The following is a 15,052-nucleotide window of genomic DNA, read 5'->3' on the forward strand; positions in this document are numbered from 1 at the left end:
CCTGACTTGAGAAATAGCCAAAAAACCTACTAGTATTTCACAAACAAAGGTCATTGACCTTTGACCTCTGACCTCCTTCCCAGCATCAATTTTTTTGGAGCACCCTATTTTTTGAGAAGGCATACTCAGTATCATGAAGTAGCTTTGGTGAAAAAAAATCATGCTTTTGTCCACCGTGTCACGATAATTTCACTACGCTCCCCACTTTAGTATTCGAACCGTTCAATGTATGACGTAATAGCGCGGGACTTTTGCAACCGAAAGGCCATTCTCGGCCATCACTAATACTGTCCTTTCAACAATTCCTATCGACCGATGGACAAAACGTGACTGCATAACCGGGTTACAAATAGATATAATCATGGATGATTTCCATTCTTTATGCTTTTCTCGATAACGTGATCTGCTTTGTAGCTTGATCATTGCCATTTATGTGTTAAATTGGCTATACGTTCACTGATCCTTGTTGTGTACTCAACGTATTCGACTATATCGCAAGGCAAAATTGATTGTTCCCATCACCCATCATGAGTTCTCTCTCTCTCTCTCTCTTTCTTTTATTCTTTCCTTTTTCTTATGGAACCCTTTCCTTATTCCTTTCTTTCTTCGTTCTAGTTCCTTACTTCCTTCTTTTTCTTTCTTTATTTCTTTATTTTGAAAATGTGTGTTGATAATTAATGTACGGTGTGAGACTAACAAATCAGGCATGTAGCTCCAGGGTTAGGGGAGTCAGAGCGCAGCTCAGGTAATCAGAATTGCAGTTCAGTGACTTCCGACGAGGCTCACCGGCTCTAGAAGGTACTACTTCGGATATTGCATCATGCACATAGAAAGAAAGGACTACACCTCTAAGTTAGAGCCTTTCGGCTCCCTAGTCAAGCTATGTACAGCATTCTACATCCCAGTATATATCCTACAATGCATGCAGGAATCTGAATCTGGAAAAAACAACAACAACAACACACAAATTCGTCGTGTATGAATAGGGCTGAATATTTTGAGGCCGATTTTGCCGCCCACCGATCGCTGCGCCAATTTGCTATAGCCAAAATATCGATCATAATAATCTTTTCGCTCAGTAGAGGGAGGACACAGCAGAACAAAAACTACCGCGGTTTTGATCGAAACAACCGTGGACGAATGCTGTTTTCCGGAGCACAGAAGACTGGAAATGCAAAAATATGAACGTCTCGAGAAAATCGGAGAAGGTAAGTGAACATTTTATGTTTTGAACAAGCTTGTGGCTTTTTGTAAAGGATAAATTGCAAAATGACATTGAGCCCGGTGAAAGGGAATACAGTCCCGCATATTCATGTTACTGTGGTGCTTGGTATCTTTCCGTTACCCGTTATATACGCGTCGCGTCGCGTCGATGATGCTATGCGATGATGATACTAGGTTCAGAACGCCTTAAAAGGGCCCTTAGAATCTTTAAACTCGTTTGGTTTTTACGAATGTTCTCTTCGGGATGGTTGTTGCTTTGCTATAGATACATATTTATATAGAGAGAAAAAGATATGTAGAAAGTTTCTATACCCTTCTAAGTAATTTACTGATGAAGGGCGGCCGCGGTCAACGATTTGGAGTTTTCCTGATTTTGCAAAAGCTTTTGATACAATAAATCATACAATTCTTCTTAAAAAGCTTAAACATTACCTGATTACGGAATCCGAGGTTTATCTTTACAATGGTTTAGGAATTATTTAAAAGACAGACAACAATATCTTCAAATAAATTGATCTCGTGTGGTGTTCCTCAAGGATCTTGGGTTTTGGGTCCAACACTTTTTCTCATAATGATTTGCCCAATTCAACTTCATATTTTAATTTTAGGTTATTTGCCAATGACTCTAATATTTTTCATATAACTCTCAATACAAATGAGCATGATATAAACTTAGCAGATGTTAGTAAGGATATAAAAGATGTGATTGTATGGTGTAATTCAAACAAGCTATCAGTTAATATTAATAAATCTAAGTACACCTTGTATATGATTTTTAAAAGTAGGTGTAGAAAAATTGAAATATTTGGTCAATTGTCAATTAACGAATCCGTTTTAGAGTCATTTGATTCAAAATCTTTTCTCGGAATCTGTATTGATGAAAACTTAAATTGGAAGAAACACATCAATAATGTATGCACTGTTTTAAGCAAAAAAAAAAAAAAAAAATTAGACTTTTGTACAGAATATGACACTTCGTCTCTAAACAAATACTGCTACTCCAGATACAATGCTTTTATTCTACCTCACAAGTCGCATAACCTACGGATTGGAGGTCTGGGATGGAACAAACAAATCTTTCTTAAATCCTATTCTGATTCTACAAAAGAGAATGTCGAGAGTGATAACATTCCAAAGTTTCAGGCATCACTCAGCACCTTTATTGTATGAACTAAAATTATTGGATGTATTTAAGGAATAAAGATACCTAATTGGAATATTTCTCTATGATCTATTGAATGATAACCTACCTCATAAAGCATCATATTATTTTTCTCATATTGACCATACTTACGAAACAAGAAACAAAGAAGTGTGCAATTTTAAACTAAAAACTGTCAGAACAGAATTAGGGAAGCGATCAATAGCATATTCAGGTGTTAAAATATGGAACAATCTTTCAACTGATTTACGTTATACATCCTCTCGTAAAAATTTTGTAAAGTCTTCAAAAGGAATTTATTGGAAGAATACACATAATTGGAATAAACCTGTTTATTTTGTAATCCACAAAGCAAAAACTTCAATTCTAGTAATATAAGTAATGTAAGTACACTTATCAATTTCAAAATGTTAATCTTGTACATAGTGTAAATACACTTGCAGGCCTCGAATTTTGCCAGTTTTAGGGACAGGCAATTTTTGGTTTTAGGGGCACTCTTTCTCAAAAATTTTTAAGGGCAGCAAGGAAAAGTTGCAGTAAGCATGGTAATTTTGAGAGAGGCATTGCGGCAAGTAGATAGGGCATTGCGGCAAATTGCCTTTTGCCTCCCGGGTAATTCGAGGCCTGCACTTGTTTATAATGTAAATAATTTTCTTGTTGAATTATATTCTTCTTCTGTATTCAAGGGCCAACGTCCACTAGCGTTGCTATTTGTTGGACCCTTTTACCAAATTTGTAAATGTTTGTACTTTCATATTCATATTGTTGATAAGTTTGATTCTATTATTTCATGTCTTGTATTCATGTTAATTGTATTATTATCATTGTATTCTCAATGATTGTATAAATTATCTGTGATTGTAAACATGAACTTAAAAATTTGGTAATAAATCATTCATTCATTCATTCATTCATTCATTATATCAGTTTAAACCTTCATACCACATGAAATAGATCTAGACTAGGTCATTTTCTTATCGATGAGAAATTCCTGCCCAATCCTGGCTATTTGAGAACGACGAGAGTCGATAAAGACAATTTGTGGCTGAGCAACAATAGACCTACTAACTTTTCAGGACAAATTACTTCCTACCTAGATCTAGTACTACTAGTAGGAGACACTAGATCTAGATAGGGTCAACATGATATATATATTTATGTAGATCATTATGGAAGACCAAGTGAAATGTTTGCATCGGTGTAAACCAGGCATTCACTGCCCAAAAAGCATATTACATGATTGACTAGATCGAGTCTAGAGTAGCGGACCCAGTTTGCAGCAGGTTATGGCCTTTTCAAGGGTATTAATAGTATTCTGGTAAAACTGGCAACAGAAATTAAATTATTTTTTTATTTTTTTATTGGAAGAGGTACCAAACATACCAAAGGCCTCTTGACTCTGCATCACAATTTTGTATGGTGGACAATTACCCTAGTCATAATAATCAATTTTATGCAGAAAATTTGCAACCACCAAGAGGACCCGGTTTGCGGCAGGGGGGTCCAGTTTGCAGCACCCCACACACGCACAAAAAGGTCCCCTGATTTCTTCAAACATCAAAATTTTGCAAAAACAAAATATTTTTTGATGGTCCAACTAGTTTTCAGCTTGTTAGAACACTTCATAGTTTTTCAAGATCGCATGTATTTCATCAATTTCCTCCCATTTTGACATGTAAAATAGCGCTATGTGTGTAAATCCCAAAGGGGTGCCGCAAACCGGACCCATCCCCAACATTTTGGTCACTGTTGCAATCCTCAAAACTTACAAAGGAAATGGAATTTTAGAATATTGAACACAGTTGAGTTACACAAGGAATCCTTACTATGCCAGGCCTCTTTTGATAGTAAGATTTTAAGATACAAACAAGGGATGATGGTGGTTGAGTAACAACAGAACAAAATCTTAACGTTTTGTTAAGAAAGTCATACTTTTTTAAAAACAGCGTGACACAGACGGTTTAAATTAGAATTATGAAAGCCATCATCCGAGTTATTTCATGATTCTGGTATCAAAAGAAAGCTCTTCAGTTGCTCTTCAAATAAAACAATTTAGAAAAAAAAATACCCTTCTACTTTTGAAGATATGGTTAGATATTCCTAGGGGTGCCGCAAAGTGGACCCCTGCGGCAAACTGGTGCCCCGACTCTAACTGTTTTTTTTTTTTAGTTGTTTTTTTTTTCGGAATCATGACATTGCCCATTGGAGGGATTCCTTCTCAGTCGGTTGTCATGTCATTGTTGATATTGATCAGAATGGCTCTACAATTTGCAAGATGTTTTGTGTCAGTTCAGTTTATATAGTGACAAGCAAGGTATCAAATTAGTATCTATTTATATTTTGATATGGTAATTTACCGTGATAGCAGGGTCCAATGTACCTGGTAAATGTTATCTGAATTGGGACCGTATTTATTTCTTGGCAAGACTTCCTTAATCTTATGTGCTTCCCCCCCCCCCCCCCCCCAATACCATTGTACATCCCACCACTTGTCATATGTAAGTGAGTGCATGGATTCATGTGTAAGATAGTATGGCGAAATGGGGGGGGGGAGGGGCATACCATATTTGCATTATAAGGAAGTCTTTCCGATTTCTTTTCAGAAGTTGGGTTATGATGATGTCCAATGGGCATTACATTGGTCATGCTGCATGTACTGGGTAATGAAGTTGTTTTAAACAGCGCAATCATTTTTCCCTTTCGCTGTACATGTATACTTTGTAACTTCCTTGTTATCTGTCTGTCTTAGTTTCAGGTTGTTGTTTTTTTTTTAAGAACTTCATTTTTTTTCTCTCTCTCTCTCTCTTTTTTTTAAAGGCCTGTTAGCTACAATCATTCAAGACTACTTTCTTCTTTTCCAGGTTGCTTAAATCAGGGAGCAGTCTTTTGATTTGATAGAAAATCTGTGTGTATTACAGTGAATTGTTGTGAGAGATAACCAAATATCTTTGTTTTTTTGTCCAGGCACATATGGAACCGTTTTCAAAGCAAAGAACCGCGACACTCAGGAAATCGTAGCACTGAAGAGAGTGCGACTGGATGATGACGATGAGGTAATCATGGGTGGTCAGGATTCAGGAGCCAAACAACAATCTGCCTTCAAACCTGCATTTATTTCACCTCACACTCTGTGGAGTTACAGTGCACTCCTGTTATATTGAACACAGTTAATTAAAAAAACCAAAAAACTCTTATCACAGTGCACTCCCATTATAACAAACACGGTTAATGAAATTCCGGTTACAACGAAATAAAAATTCAGGCCACAACATTATCCGCTCTAAGTATTTCTATTGTTTAAGTGTTCGGTTATAGCGAAACTTCGATATAATGAAAGAAAACGGCTGGTCCCGAGGACTTAACTATAACGAGAGTCCACTGTACAACGAAGTAAAATTCAGGTCCTAAAATTGTTGTCCGGATATATACTTTACTGTTTAGTTGCCTATGATAAAATTTTGATATAATGAAAATAAACTGCTTATCCTAAAAGTACCACCCATTATTTTGTTACCATGAAGCACTTGAGAAATGAACCATTCTGTGAATGGATGATATGTAGAATGGAAGCAAGTATGTAGTTGCTTTGTTTTGAAATTAACATTAATTTGACACTTATTCAGTGAATTAATGCCACTGTTAGCACCCATTGCTGCATCCAGCATTGATCTACTGTTTGTGATACGTTCACTTTATTTAGATGTCTTGCATGAATTTTGAAAATTTTGAATTGAGGATTATAAATTACATCATTAAGATGGAAAGTGATGAATGTAGATAATCATATGTTATGAATTGAGTACTGCTGCAGCAAGTGTAAAATTCATTTATCCTTGTCTTTTCTCCAAATGCTGCCAGGGTGTTCCGAGTTCAGCGCTGAGGGAAATCTGTCTGCTGAAGGAGCTGAAGCACAAGAACATTGTGCAGCTCTACGACGTCCTGCACAGCGAGAAGAAACTGACTCTGGTCTTTGAGTACTGTGACCAGGACCTCAAGAAGTACTTTGACACCTGCAATGGAGAGATTGATCCTGACACAGTGAAGGTACAGTCAAACCTGTCTATAGCAGCCACCCAGGGGAGCAAAAACAGTGGCCATTATAGACAGGTGGCTGCTATATGCAGGATCTTTAACATGGCATTTTTTTTTTTTTTTGGGGGGGGGGGGGGGGGGAGGTGGAGAGGAGGGGGAGGGTAAATTTTTTTGGTGGCTGTATAAGGCAGGTGGCTGTTGCATTACGGATCTCATCAATGAATAAATTAAAAAGAAATAGATAAATTATTTATTCAACTTGACGGTTGCTCTTTCCTCATTTGGCTGAGTAATCCCGTGTGCAATATTCAGTTCACCTGTTCCTACAAAAAACATTTCAATGAATGAATGAATGAATCCAAGTTGCATTCATTCGATGTTGCGATGATGGGTAGTAGTCCATGGGCCAAGACCCGAAAAATGGGTTGTTGGTACCACCTGAGGTGGCACAACCTTTTTGGTGTTAGTTTGTTTGTCGGGCATAGATATGCTTATCAAGCTATGATAGCATTTCCAAATGAGTAGCTTAGTCATAATAAATGATTTTTTAACCAATTTGGTCTCGTTTTTATATCCCTATACTTCTGAATCGAAACTAACCGCTATACAAAGAAGAGCACTGTCTTCAGTGTCCACAGGTGTTCTGTTGTAAATGCGGTGTGCTTAGTCTTTATTCAAGGCAGCGAAGGTAATATCCAAAGGGTTCTTATGATGTCCACAGCTGTCACGCGGTGCGCTTTAGTCTTTATCTAGACCAATGTACCGTTATCATATCTAAAGTTCCTCATAAAAGGGATTATCTATACTGTTTTTATACTATCCTATCAGCAAATACATCAGTTTTAAACAAAAATCACTCTGTTCATTTACAATATTATTCATTATAATGTATCGTAGTGTACCAGTACATCGTTTTTGCATTATCTTATATTGTTGGATGGAAATAAAGCGACATTGGCGTGGTATTAGCATTTTCACCGTAGCGTTTTCGCTGGAAAATGATAAGTAATTGAAAAATACGGTAAAATTAATGAGGAATTGCTTTTGTTGTTGTTGCTGTTTTTAGATAAAAGGATATACACTGTATCATACGCTTTGGATATTCCCTTCGCCGTCTAGAATAAAGACTAAGCGCTGTGGACATCATAACCTTTGGATATTCCCTTCGCTGCCTTGAATAAAGACTAAGTGCACCGCGTTTACAACAGAACACCTGTGAACATTCCACAGAGCTACATTTTACAGCTCTGTGGAACATACAGAAGACAGTGCTCTTCTTTGTATAGCGGTTAGTTTCGATTCAGAAGTATAGGGATATAACAACGAGACCAAATTGGTTAAAAATTCATTTATTATGACTAAGCTACTCATTTGGAAATGCTATCATAGCTTGATAAGCATATCTATGCCCGACAAACAAAATGACACCAAAAAGGTTTTGCCACCTCAGATGGTACCAATATCTGGCCTGGCCCATGGACTATAGGCCTTTGGGGCAAGTTCCTTGGCTGCAATGAACAATCATTTTAATAGTATGCATAATATTTGAAATGTTAAAATTGATCAACCAGAAAAGGGGATTGGTATGCATGATATTTGGAACTTTAGGAGACTGAACAAGGTCATTCTTTGTCTGGCAATTATTTAATTCTTATTGGTGAGACACTGTAAAGGAAGACAATGAAATAGTGTGCTGCTTGATGGCAACTACAAGTATGTATTGTAGCATGTGTGTCTCTATCTTGCTGACATTCTTACATTGACCAGAACATGTGTGAAAGCTCACCAGTTTCCATATGTTATGCACAGGTCTGTTAACCTGACTAGGATATTGCCTAATGCTAATCTTGTGCTGCATGGAAATAAAGGGTCATGACCTTGCTGGCAACTTTTGTTCTGTGTAGTTAGAGAACACAATATAGAGAGCTCTGAAAGATGTTTTAATTTCCTCTTGCCAATGTCTTTGTCAGTTTTTGACAGTCCTTCATGTAGTTCTTCATGTTGTGATGTGGAGCCAATGTTATAGGTTATTTTTTTAATCAAAACAGACCAGGGCCCTGTTGCATAAAAGTTGAAATCAAACATTAGTCAGAAAATCATATATTAATGTCAGTGAATACTCCATTCTCATTGGCTACTATCTGACTTACATTTGATTTAAATTCTGACTGCATATTTGATTGTTTTTTTTTAATTTCTTTTAAATGCAACAGGGTCCAAATTAACATACTATGCATACCATTCATAACAGTGTTTGGTTCTGATACCCAGAAAACTTGCGTGAGCAATGTCTGACATGGTAACATGTAATGCATGGAAACCGCATTCCGAGTACCAAAGGGTACTGGATAGTAGCAGATGAACAGAGTAGCTTGTGTAATACCACATCCCTTGTCAGATACTGTAAAAGTGGAAATTTTTGTTCATTTCACGCAACCAGAAACTAGCGCGAAACTAAAAGCACGTGAATTTTTTTTGCTTGCCATAGGTTCCAGGAGTTGATGTCTTGATTCTGCGGGATTAAAAACACATGAAACTCTTCTTACCTGGCTGAGTGCGAAAAAAAATATCCACTTTTACAGTATCCGTGAATTTCAGACATTAGTAAATAGACATATTGAGCTGTTAATTCTTATAGTCTTCTTTTTCTTCCTCTGGTTGTTTTGTGCTAGTCCTTCATGTACCAGCTACTGAGGGGCCTAGCCTTCTGTCACAGTCACCATGTACTCCATCGTGATCTCAAGCCACAGAATCTCCTGATAAACAAGGTATTATATAACCACTTTAAGATGCTTTATTAAGCCATTTACATTTATAACATATGTTTTGACCATTCAATACTTTTCAAAGTGTGATTTGTCCCTGACTGTCAATAGGAGCAGTCCACACTTATTAGTTTTCCTAGAGATTGGCAGTTTTTAATTTAGCTTTACAATTTCTTTTGCCTTTTGTGACTGCAGGCACTATAGTAACTGAGCAAATATATAAATAACATAATTTGCAAAAAAACAAAACAAAACAAAAAAAGTTATCCCCCCTTAAAAAAAAATCCAGAAAGTATCACATAAGAGTTTCATGCATTCATTTGATCTATAATAAAGAGTTTCAGTGCTATACCAGGTAATTGTGTCTATGGTGTTAAAAAGAATATTTTCCTTCTTTAGTAAAAATATGTGTGCAGTTGTATCCACATGTCCATAATATTCTAGGTGTGATTACTCGTCATACAATGTAGGGCCACTTTTCCATCTGAGATATATGGCTTCACCACACCCTAAATGGATTGGAGTTATCAAAAAAGAAAGCTAGAAAGAAATAGGATGTTGTTTTAATGAAGTAATAGAAGATTCAGAGTGATCAGTTGAAAGTGGAATAAAATAAAAGATACAACAATTGTGACCATGCGAGTATTAGCGTAAATGTCCAACATATGATAGGATGCATTGTGTGTGTGTCAGGATTTGCTGCTGGGGCAAAATGACTGTTATGTTTCGCATTAAATTGCTTATATATTTTAGATAGAAAATAGATAGTGTTTTGCTTGTTACCCACCGACTTTGTGTTTTTAGGAGTGTGTGAGAATTATCAGTCAGTTTGTGTCTTGTATAGAGGTATGAAAAGGAGTAGTTTAAATCAAGAAAATGTAAAATTCAATATGGCGGAAGCTGATAATTTCCTTGGCTTTTCATGGAATTTGTTTTCTTTGTCAAAATACCTATGCGAAATAGCCTCTGCCATTTGGGAAAAATTTCCTTTCATAGAATGTTTAATGGGTAAATATTGTAATTTCCCTCTTTTCAAAGAACAAATATTCCCCAATGCGGTAAGCATATCAAAATAGAAAATGAATCACTTCATATGAACATTTATTGTGTGTGTTAGGTTTGTAATCACATCTCAATGCATTTTAACCCTTGGATTATATCTCATGATTTTTTTTTTTTTAACCTTGGATATTGTTACAACTGCCAAGCCCGTAAAACAAACCGTGTGAAGTAGAACCCTTCACAGTGATTGAAGAACACTCTATGTTCAGACCTGTCAATCAAAACTTATGAATTAGCCTAATGATAATGGCACCGCCATACTTGGTATCCTAATTTGATACCCCTTACCTATTTGATATTTGGGTCACATATACCACAAAGGCAACATCCAGAAAGTCATGTTAACTGCACACAATAGACTCTTATTTGCAATTTTGAGGAAGGCATCTTTTGGTACATAAAACGTGTATCCAATAGTGTCTCCCCAGATTCACTGATGCACCATGTTACACACATGATGGACCAACTACCGTACCTATCAAACCAGAGCAGTTTTTTAAACCATTTTGTCAAATCAGTGAATATCAAATCCATAATTTTGTTATTGGAGGACTCTATCAGAGGCTTACTTAACATAGGAGACTAATATACATATTGTGCGTTTGACAGCATTTGAGACAAAGCTTCCAAAGAGAATGTAACTGATAAAAACAGATTGCTGTGATTGTGAAGCCCATGTGCAAGAGTAATGTAAATTGTTAAATTCATCCTGCTCTTTTACACATTCCCTATAGAATGGAGAACTGAAGCTGGCTGATTTTGGCCTGGCCCGTGCTTTCGGCATTCCGGTGCGCTGCTACTCAGCAGAGGTAGTCACTCTCTGGTATCGGCCCCCGGACGTCCTCTTTGGGGCCAAGGTCTACACCACGTCCATTGACATGTGGTCAGCCGGATGCATTTTTGCAGGTGCTGCAGTCCTCTTACCCTCTTGACCAAAGAGAAAAGTCAATTCCAACAGCCTTTCATTTTGTTTAATTGCTTTCTTGTGATAAACAGTGGAATGATATTTATAAATACTGTAAAAGTGGATATTTTCGCACGACTAATTTTTCGCGCTGGGCCGGGTAAGAAGAGTTTCGCGTGTTTTTAATTCTGCAGAATCAAGACATCACGCATGGTTTCATATGGCAAGCTAAAATATTCACGTGTTTTTATTTTCGCGCTATTTTCTGGTTGCGCGAAATGCGCGAAAATTTCACCACTGCGAAAATTTCCAAGTTTACAGTAGTAACAACTCAGTAAAGAATTGTAACAATGTATAAAAATATCATGATGACATGAATCGAGAAAATGTTTGTGACATCTTCATTCGCGAAAATTCCTGTACTTCAAAATAACAGCTTTTACAGTATGATATACATGTACTGTAAAAGTTGATATTTTTGTGTGACTAATTGTTTGCGTTGGCCGGTTAAGAAGAGTTTTGCATGTTTTTAATTCCGCAGAATCAAGACATTAAAGGCAACCCAAACCCAAAGAGCAATGTGGATTGAGTGAAAGCAGCAATACTAGTAGAACACATCAGTGAAAATTTGAGGAAAAGCGGACAATCGATGCAAAAGTTATGAATTTTTAAAGTTTTGGTGTTGGAACCGCTGGATGAGGAGACTACTAGAGCTTATGACATATGAGTGGACAACAACCCAAAGAAAATATAAAGAAAATTCCACCAAAAAAATAGTCATTTTTCATGAAAATTACACATTCCATCAACTTGATATTGACATATGTTAAGGGTAGCAATTGAATACCTGAATATAAGAATGACCATAGTCCAAATTTGGCTAATGTCTTTGGAAACCATTTATGAAGTCATGCAGATACAGATAATCATTCAAGTGACCGTTTTACATTCAAATTTGTATGAATAACATCCCAATAACTGAAAACACTAAAAGCAGTAGGAAGTTATTTACTCATTTACATTTTTCCCAAATTTTCTCTGATGGACTTGGTCGTTCGTATATTCAGGTATTCAATTATTCCCTCTGCTTTCTGAAGACGTTTAGTCGCGTGCTCTTTCATAATGCTAGAAAAGTTAATTTTTGTGGAATTCTCTTTTCTGGTTGCGCTAAATGCGCGAAAATTTAAACATTGCAAAAATTTCCACTTTTACACTTGGAGTTGTGTATGATCATTGCAACCAGAATAGACATGGGATGGGTTGGGGTCAAGAATCCATGAAGATGAAATTAATGTTTCTGAAACTAACCTACTGAATTTTGTTGTTGTTGTGGCTTCAGAGATCAAAGAAATATTCACGGACGTGTGAAAACTATAGTCAACTTGCCTGTTGATCCTTTATTTCCCTCCCACAGAGATGGCCAATGCAGGGCGACCACTGTTTCCTGGTAATGACGTTGAAGATCAGCTGAAGAGGATCTTTAAGTTACTGGGTACTTCAACTGAAGACACATGGCCGGGGATCTCAAAGCTGCCTGAATTCAAGGTGTATATGTGTGTCAGCCTGCGTGTGTGTATCATATATGTGTACCGCATCTGAATATATGGATAAATATAATAATATATAATTATGTATAAATATATAACCATAGATACAGATGCATGGATAAGCAAACATACATACAGCCATACCAGGAAGTGTGACAAGGAGTCATCCTTTAACTCTTTTGATACCAGCCATGGGTCATCCTTGCAAAGTGTTTTAAGGTATTACCTTAAAACACTTGATGTAAATCATGTCAATGATACTAGGTAAGTGCCTAAAACCATTAATTTATAGGTTTTAAAAAAGATTAAAATGATCTCAATGGAGCTAACAACGGACAAGCAAAGCAATCTAGAGATTGCCACCGTGTTGTAGTTGCCACCATGTTTTAGTGTATAACAGCAAGAGATTTTCAACAAAGGAAAGAGGTGCTTATATTCTCACAAAGCACATCTTGACTATAGTCATGATATTATTAACTGTCACACAGAGAGAGAAAGAAAAAAATGGCAGTTGGGACTACTGTAAAGCACCATAGTTTTGTGGCTTGGAATTTTCGCGAATTGGAGCCAGCAGCCTTTTTTGCAGCATTAAATTTTCGCGAGTTGCCTCTAACACTCTATGCATATAGTGTAGACAAGAACTTTCGCGTACATTTTAATTTCGTGAATCTTGGCTCTCGCGAAATTAAAATGCACGCGAACATTCCTCATTTTACAGTATTTGAAAATTACTAAGTGCAAAAAAAAAAAAAGAAATAAAATTAGCTAACTGTCGATAAAGTACTATTGCCACAATACACTGGGAAAATTTTTCAGTAAAATGATGTATTCACTTTTAAATTGATATGTGAACTTTGAATGCTTCTGTCGTCTATACTCACAGCCATATCCCATCTACCCTGTCACAACACCACTGGCATCGGTTGTGCCTAGTTTGTCAGCGACTGGACGTGACTTGCTGCAGGTAAGACCAGTAGTAGGGGTGTACGTGGCCAGGACCAGAGCAGAGTAGAGGAAGGGGTGAAGTACTCACATAGCACTGTATACTGTAAAAGTGGATATTTTCAAGGGTGTGAGGAACTTTGTGTGTTTTTAATTCTGCGGAATCAAAACATGCATTAGTGCTAAAAAATTCACATGTTGTTATTTTTGTGCTGGTTTCTGGTCTCACAAAATTTGCGAAAAAATTCCACTGTAACCCGTTGAGGAGGAGTCCCAAGTATATTCGGGCAGGGGTCTATGGGAAATTTATGTTGTTGCAAAATCAGTCTGTCCTCAACGGGGTAACAGTAGTCATGTGCAAGACTCACCATTTTTTTTTTTTTTTTGGGGGGGGGGGGCGGTCATTGGGGACTATCGAGGTTTTGTTTTCTTTCTCTCTATTGAGCATTCTCTTATGTCTAATACTTTATGAATAAGATCAGAGAGAATAAAAAAGAAAAGAAAAGAGGTGAGTTGAAGCATTGGGTATTTGTCCCAACTTTATCATGTCAATACCATGATGAAATGGTTTCAGGGGTGTTGGTTGCGCTGCTGTCCAGTAAGCAGTAGGTGAGGGGTTTCAATCTCGGGCTGCTTCCTTCTTTCAACTTGGTACAGACTTGATACAGATCGAACATGCAATCTTACTGTTTATGGAGAGTATCAGCAAAAGCCGCACAATGAACTTCACCTTCTTGGTAAAGCAAGAATTTCTCAATCCACGTTGCCTGTCTTACTGACATGTTACTGTGCAGTCTTTTGCGATAAATTAGATATTTGAAATTTTTATTGAGTTTCTTTAAAGTTTTCTTAATTGTCCAAAACCTCTGTTTTGTCTTACTGAATTTCTCTGGTTTTTCTCTAATTTTGTTGTTTGTTCAGCGCCTGATGATGTGCAACCCAGCTCTACGTATGTCCGCTGAGGAGGGGCTCATGCATGCATATTTCGCTGACCTCAACTCGGTGATCAACTAGAGGGGGCAGCATTACAACTTTCAGTAGTCAAGGAGACCATCATACATCCAAGATTTGAAATGTTACACAAGAGCAAGTTACAAAAGAAAAACGAAAGACACCCAAAACAAGCATTGCAAAAATATATATACCATATTATTCAGCTCAAGGTTTACTTTGTTTCAAAGTTGAAATACAATGTATGTTTATGTCAAGGTGTGTCTTGTCATACATGGCGTTCCATGGCAGATTAGACTGTGTGTATGATAGCATGTTCGTCTGTTTTCTGTTCGAAACTGTCTTGCTTGTATTAAATCAGTGAAGATGACATTCCTCTTAAGCTGATGGTGTTGTTTTGCATACTTGCTGGGAAAATTATGTTTCATGCTTCAGAATGTAAAGAGGAAAAATATGCAAAAAT

At 36.9% G+C, this 15,052-nt stretch overlaps 1 protein-coding gene across 1 annotated transcript; it reads left to right on the forward strand.

Moving 5' to 3' along the window:
• The first annotated feature begins 1,089 nt into the window (after positions 1 to 1,089).
• LOC139716725 (cyclin-dependent-like kinase 5) lies at positions 1,090 to 14,776 on the forward strand. Its single transcript, XM_071628255.1, has 8 exons — positions 1,090 to 1,208; positions 5,351 to 5,439; positions 6,245 to 6,430; positions 9,091 to 9,186; positions 10,980 to 11,151; positions 12,564 to 12,694; positions 13,580 to 13,660; positions 14,560 to 14,776. The coding sequence occupies exons 1-8, from the start codon at positions 1,172 to 1,174 to the stop codon at positions 14,650 to 14,652; spliced, it is 885 nt and encodes a 294-aa protein (XP_071484356.1). The 5' UTR covers positions 1,090 to 1,171; the 3' UTR covers positions 14,653 to 14,776.
• Positions 14,777 to 15,052: the final 276 nt, after the last annotated feature.

This window comes from Diadema antillarum, unplaced genomic scaffold, assembly GCF_040938485.1.
Source record: "Diadema antillarum isolate AM-2024a unplaced genomic scaffold, OU_Dant_1.0 scf00000069, whole genome shotgun sequence".
Taxonomy (NCBI): Eukaryota; Metazoa; Echinodermata; class Echinoidea; order Diadematoida; family Diadematidae; genus Diadema; species Diadema antillarum.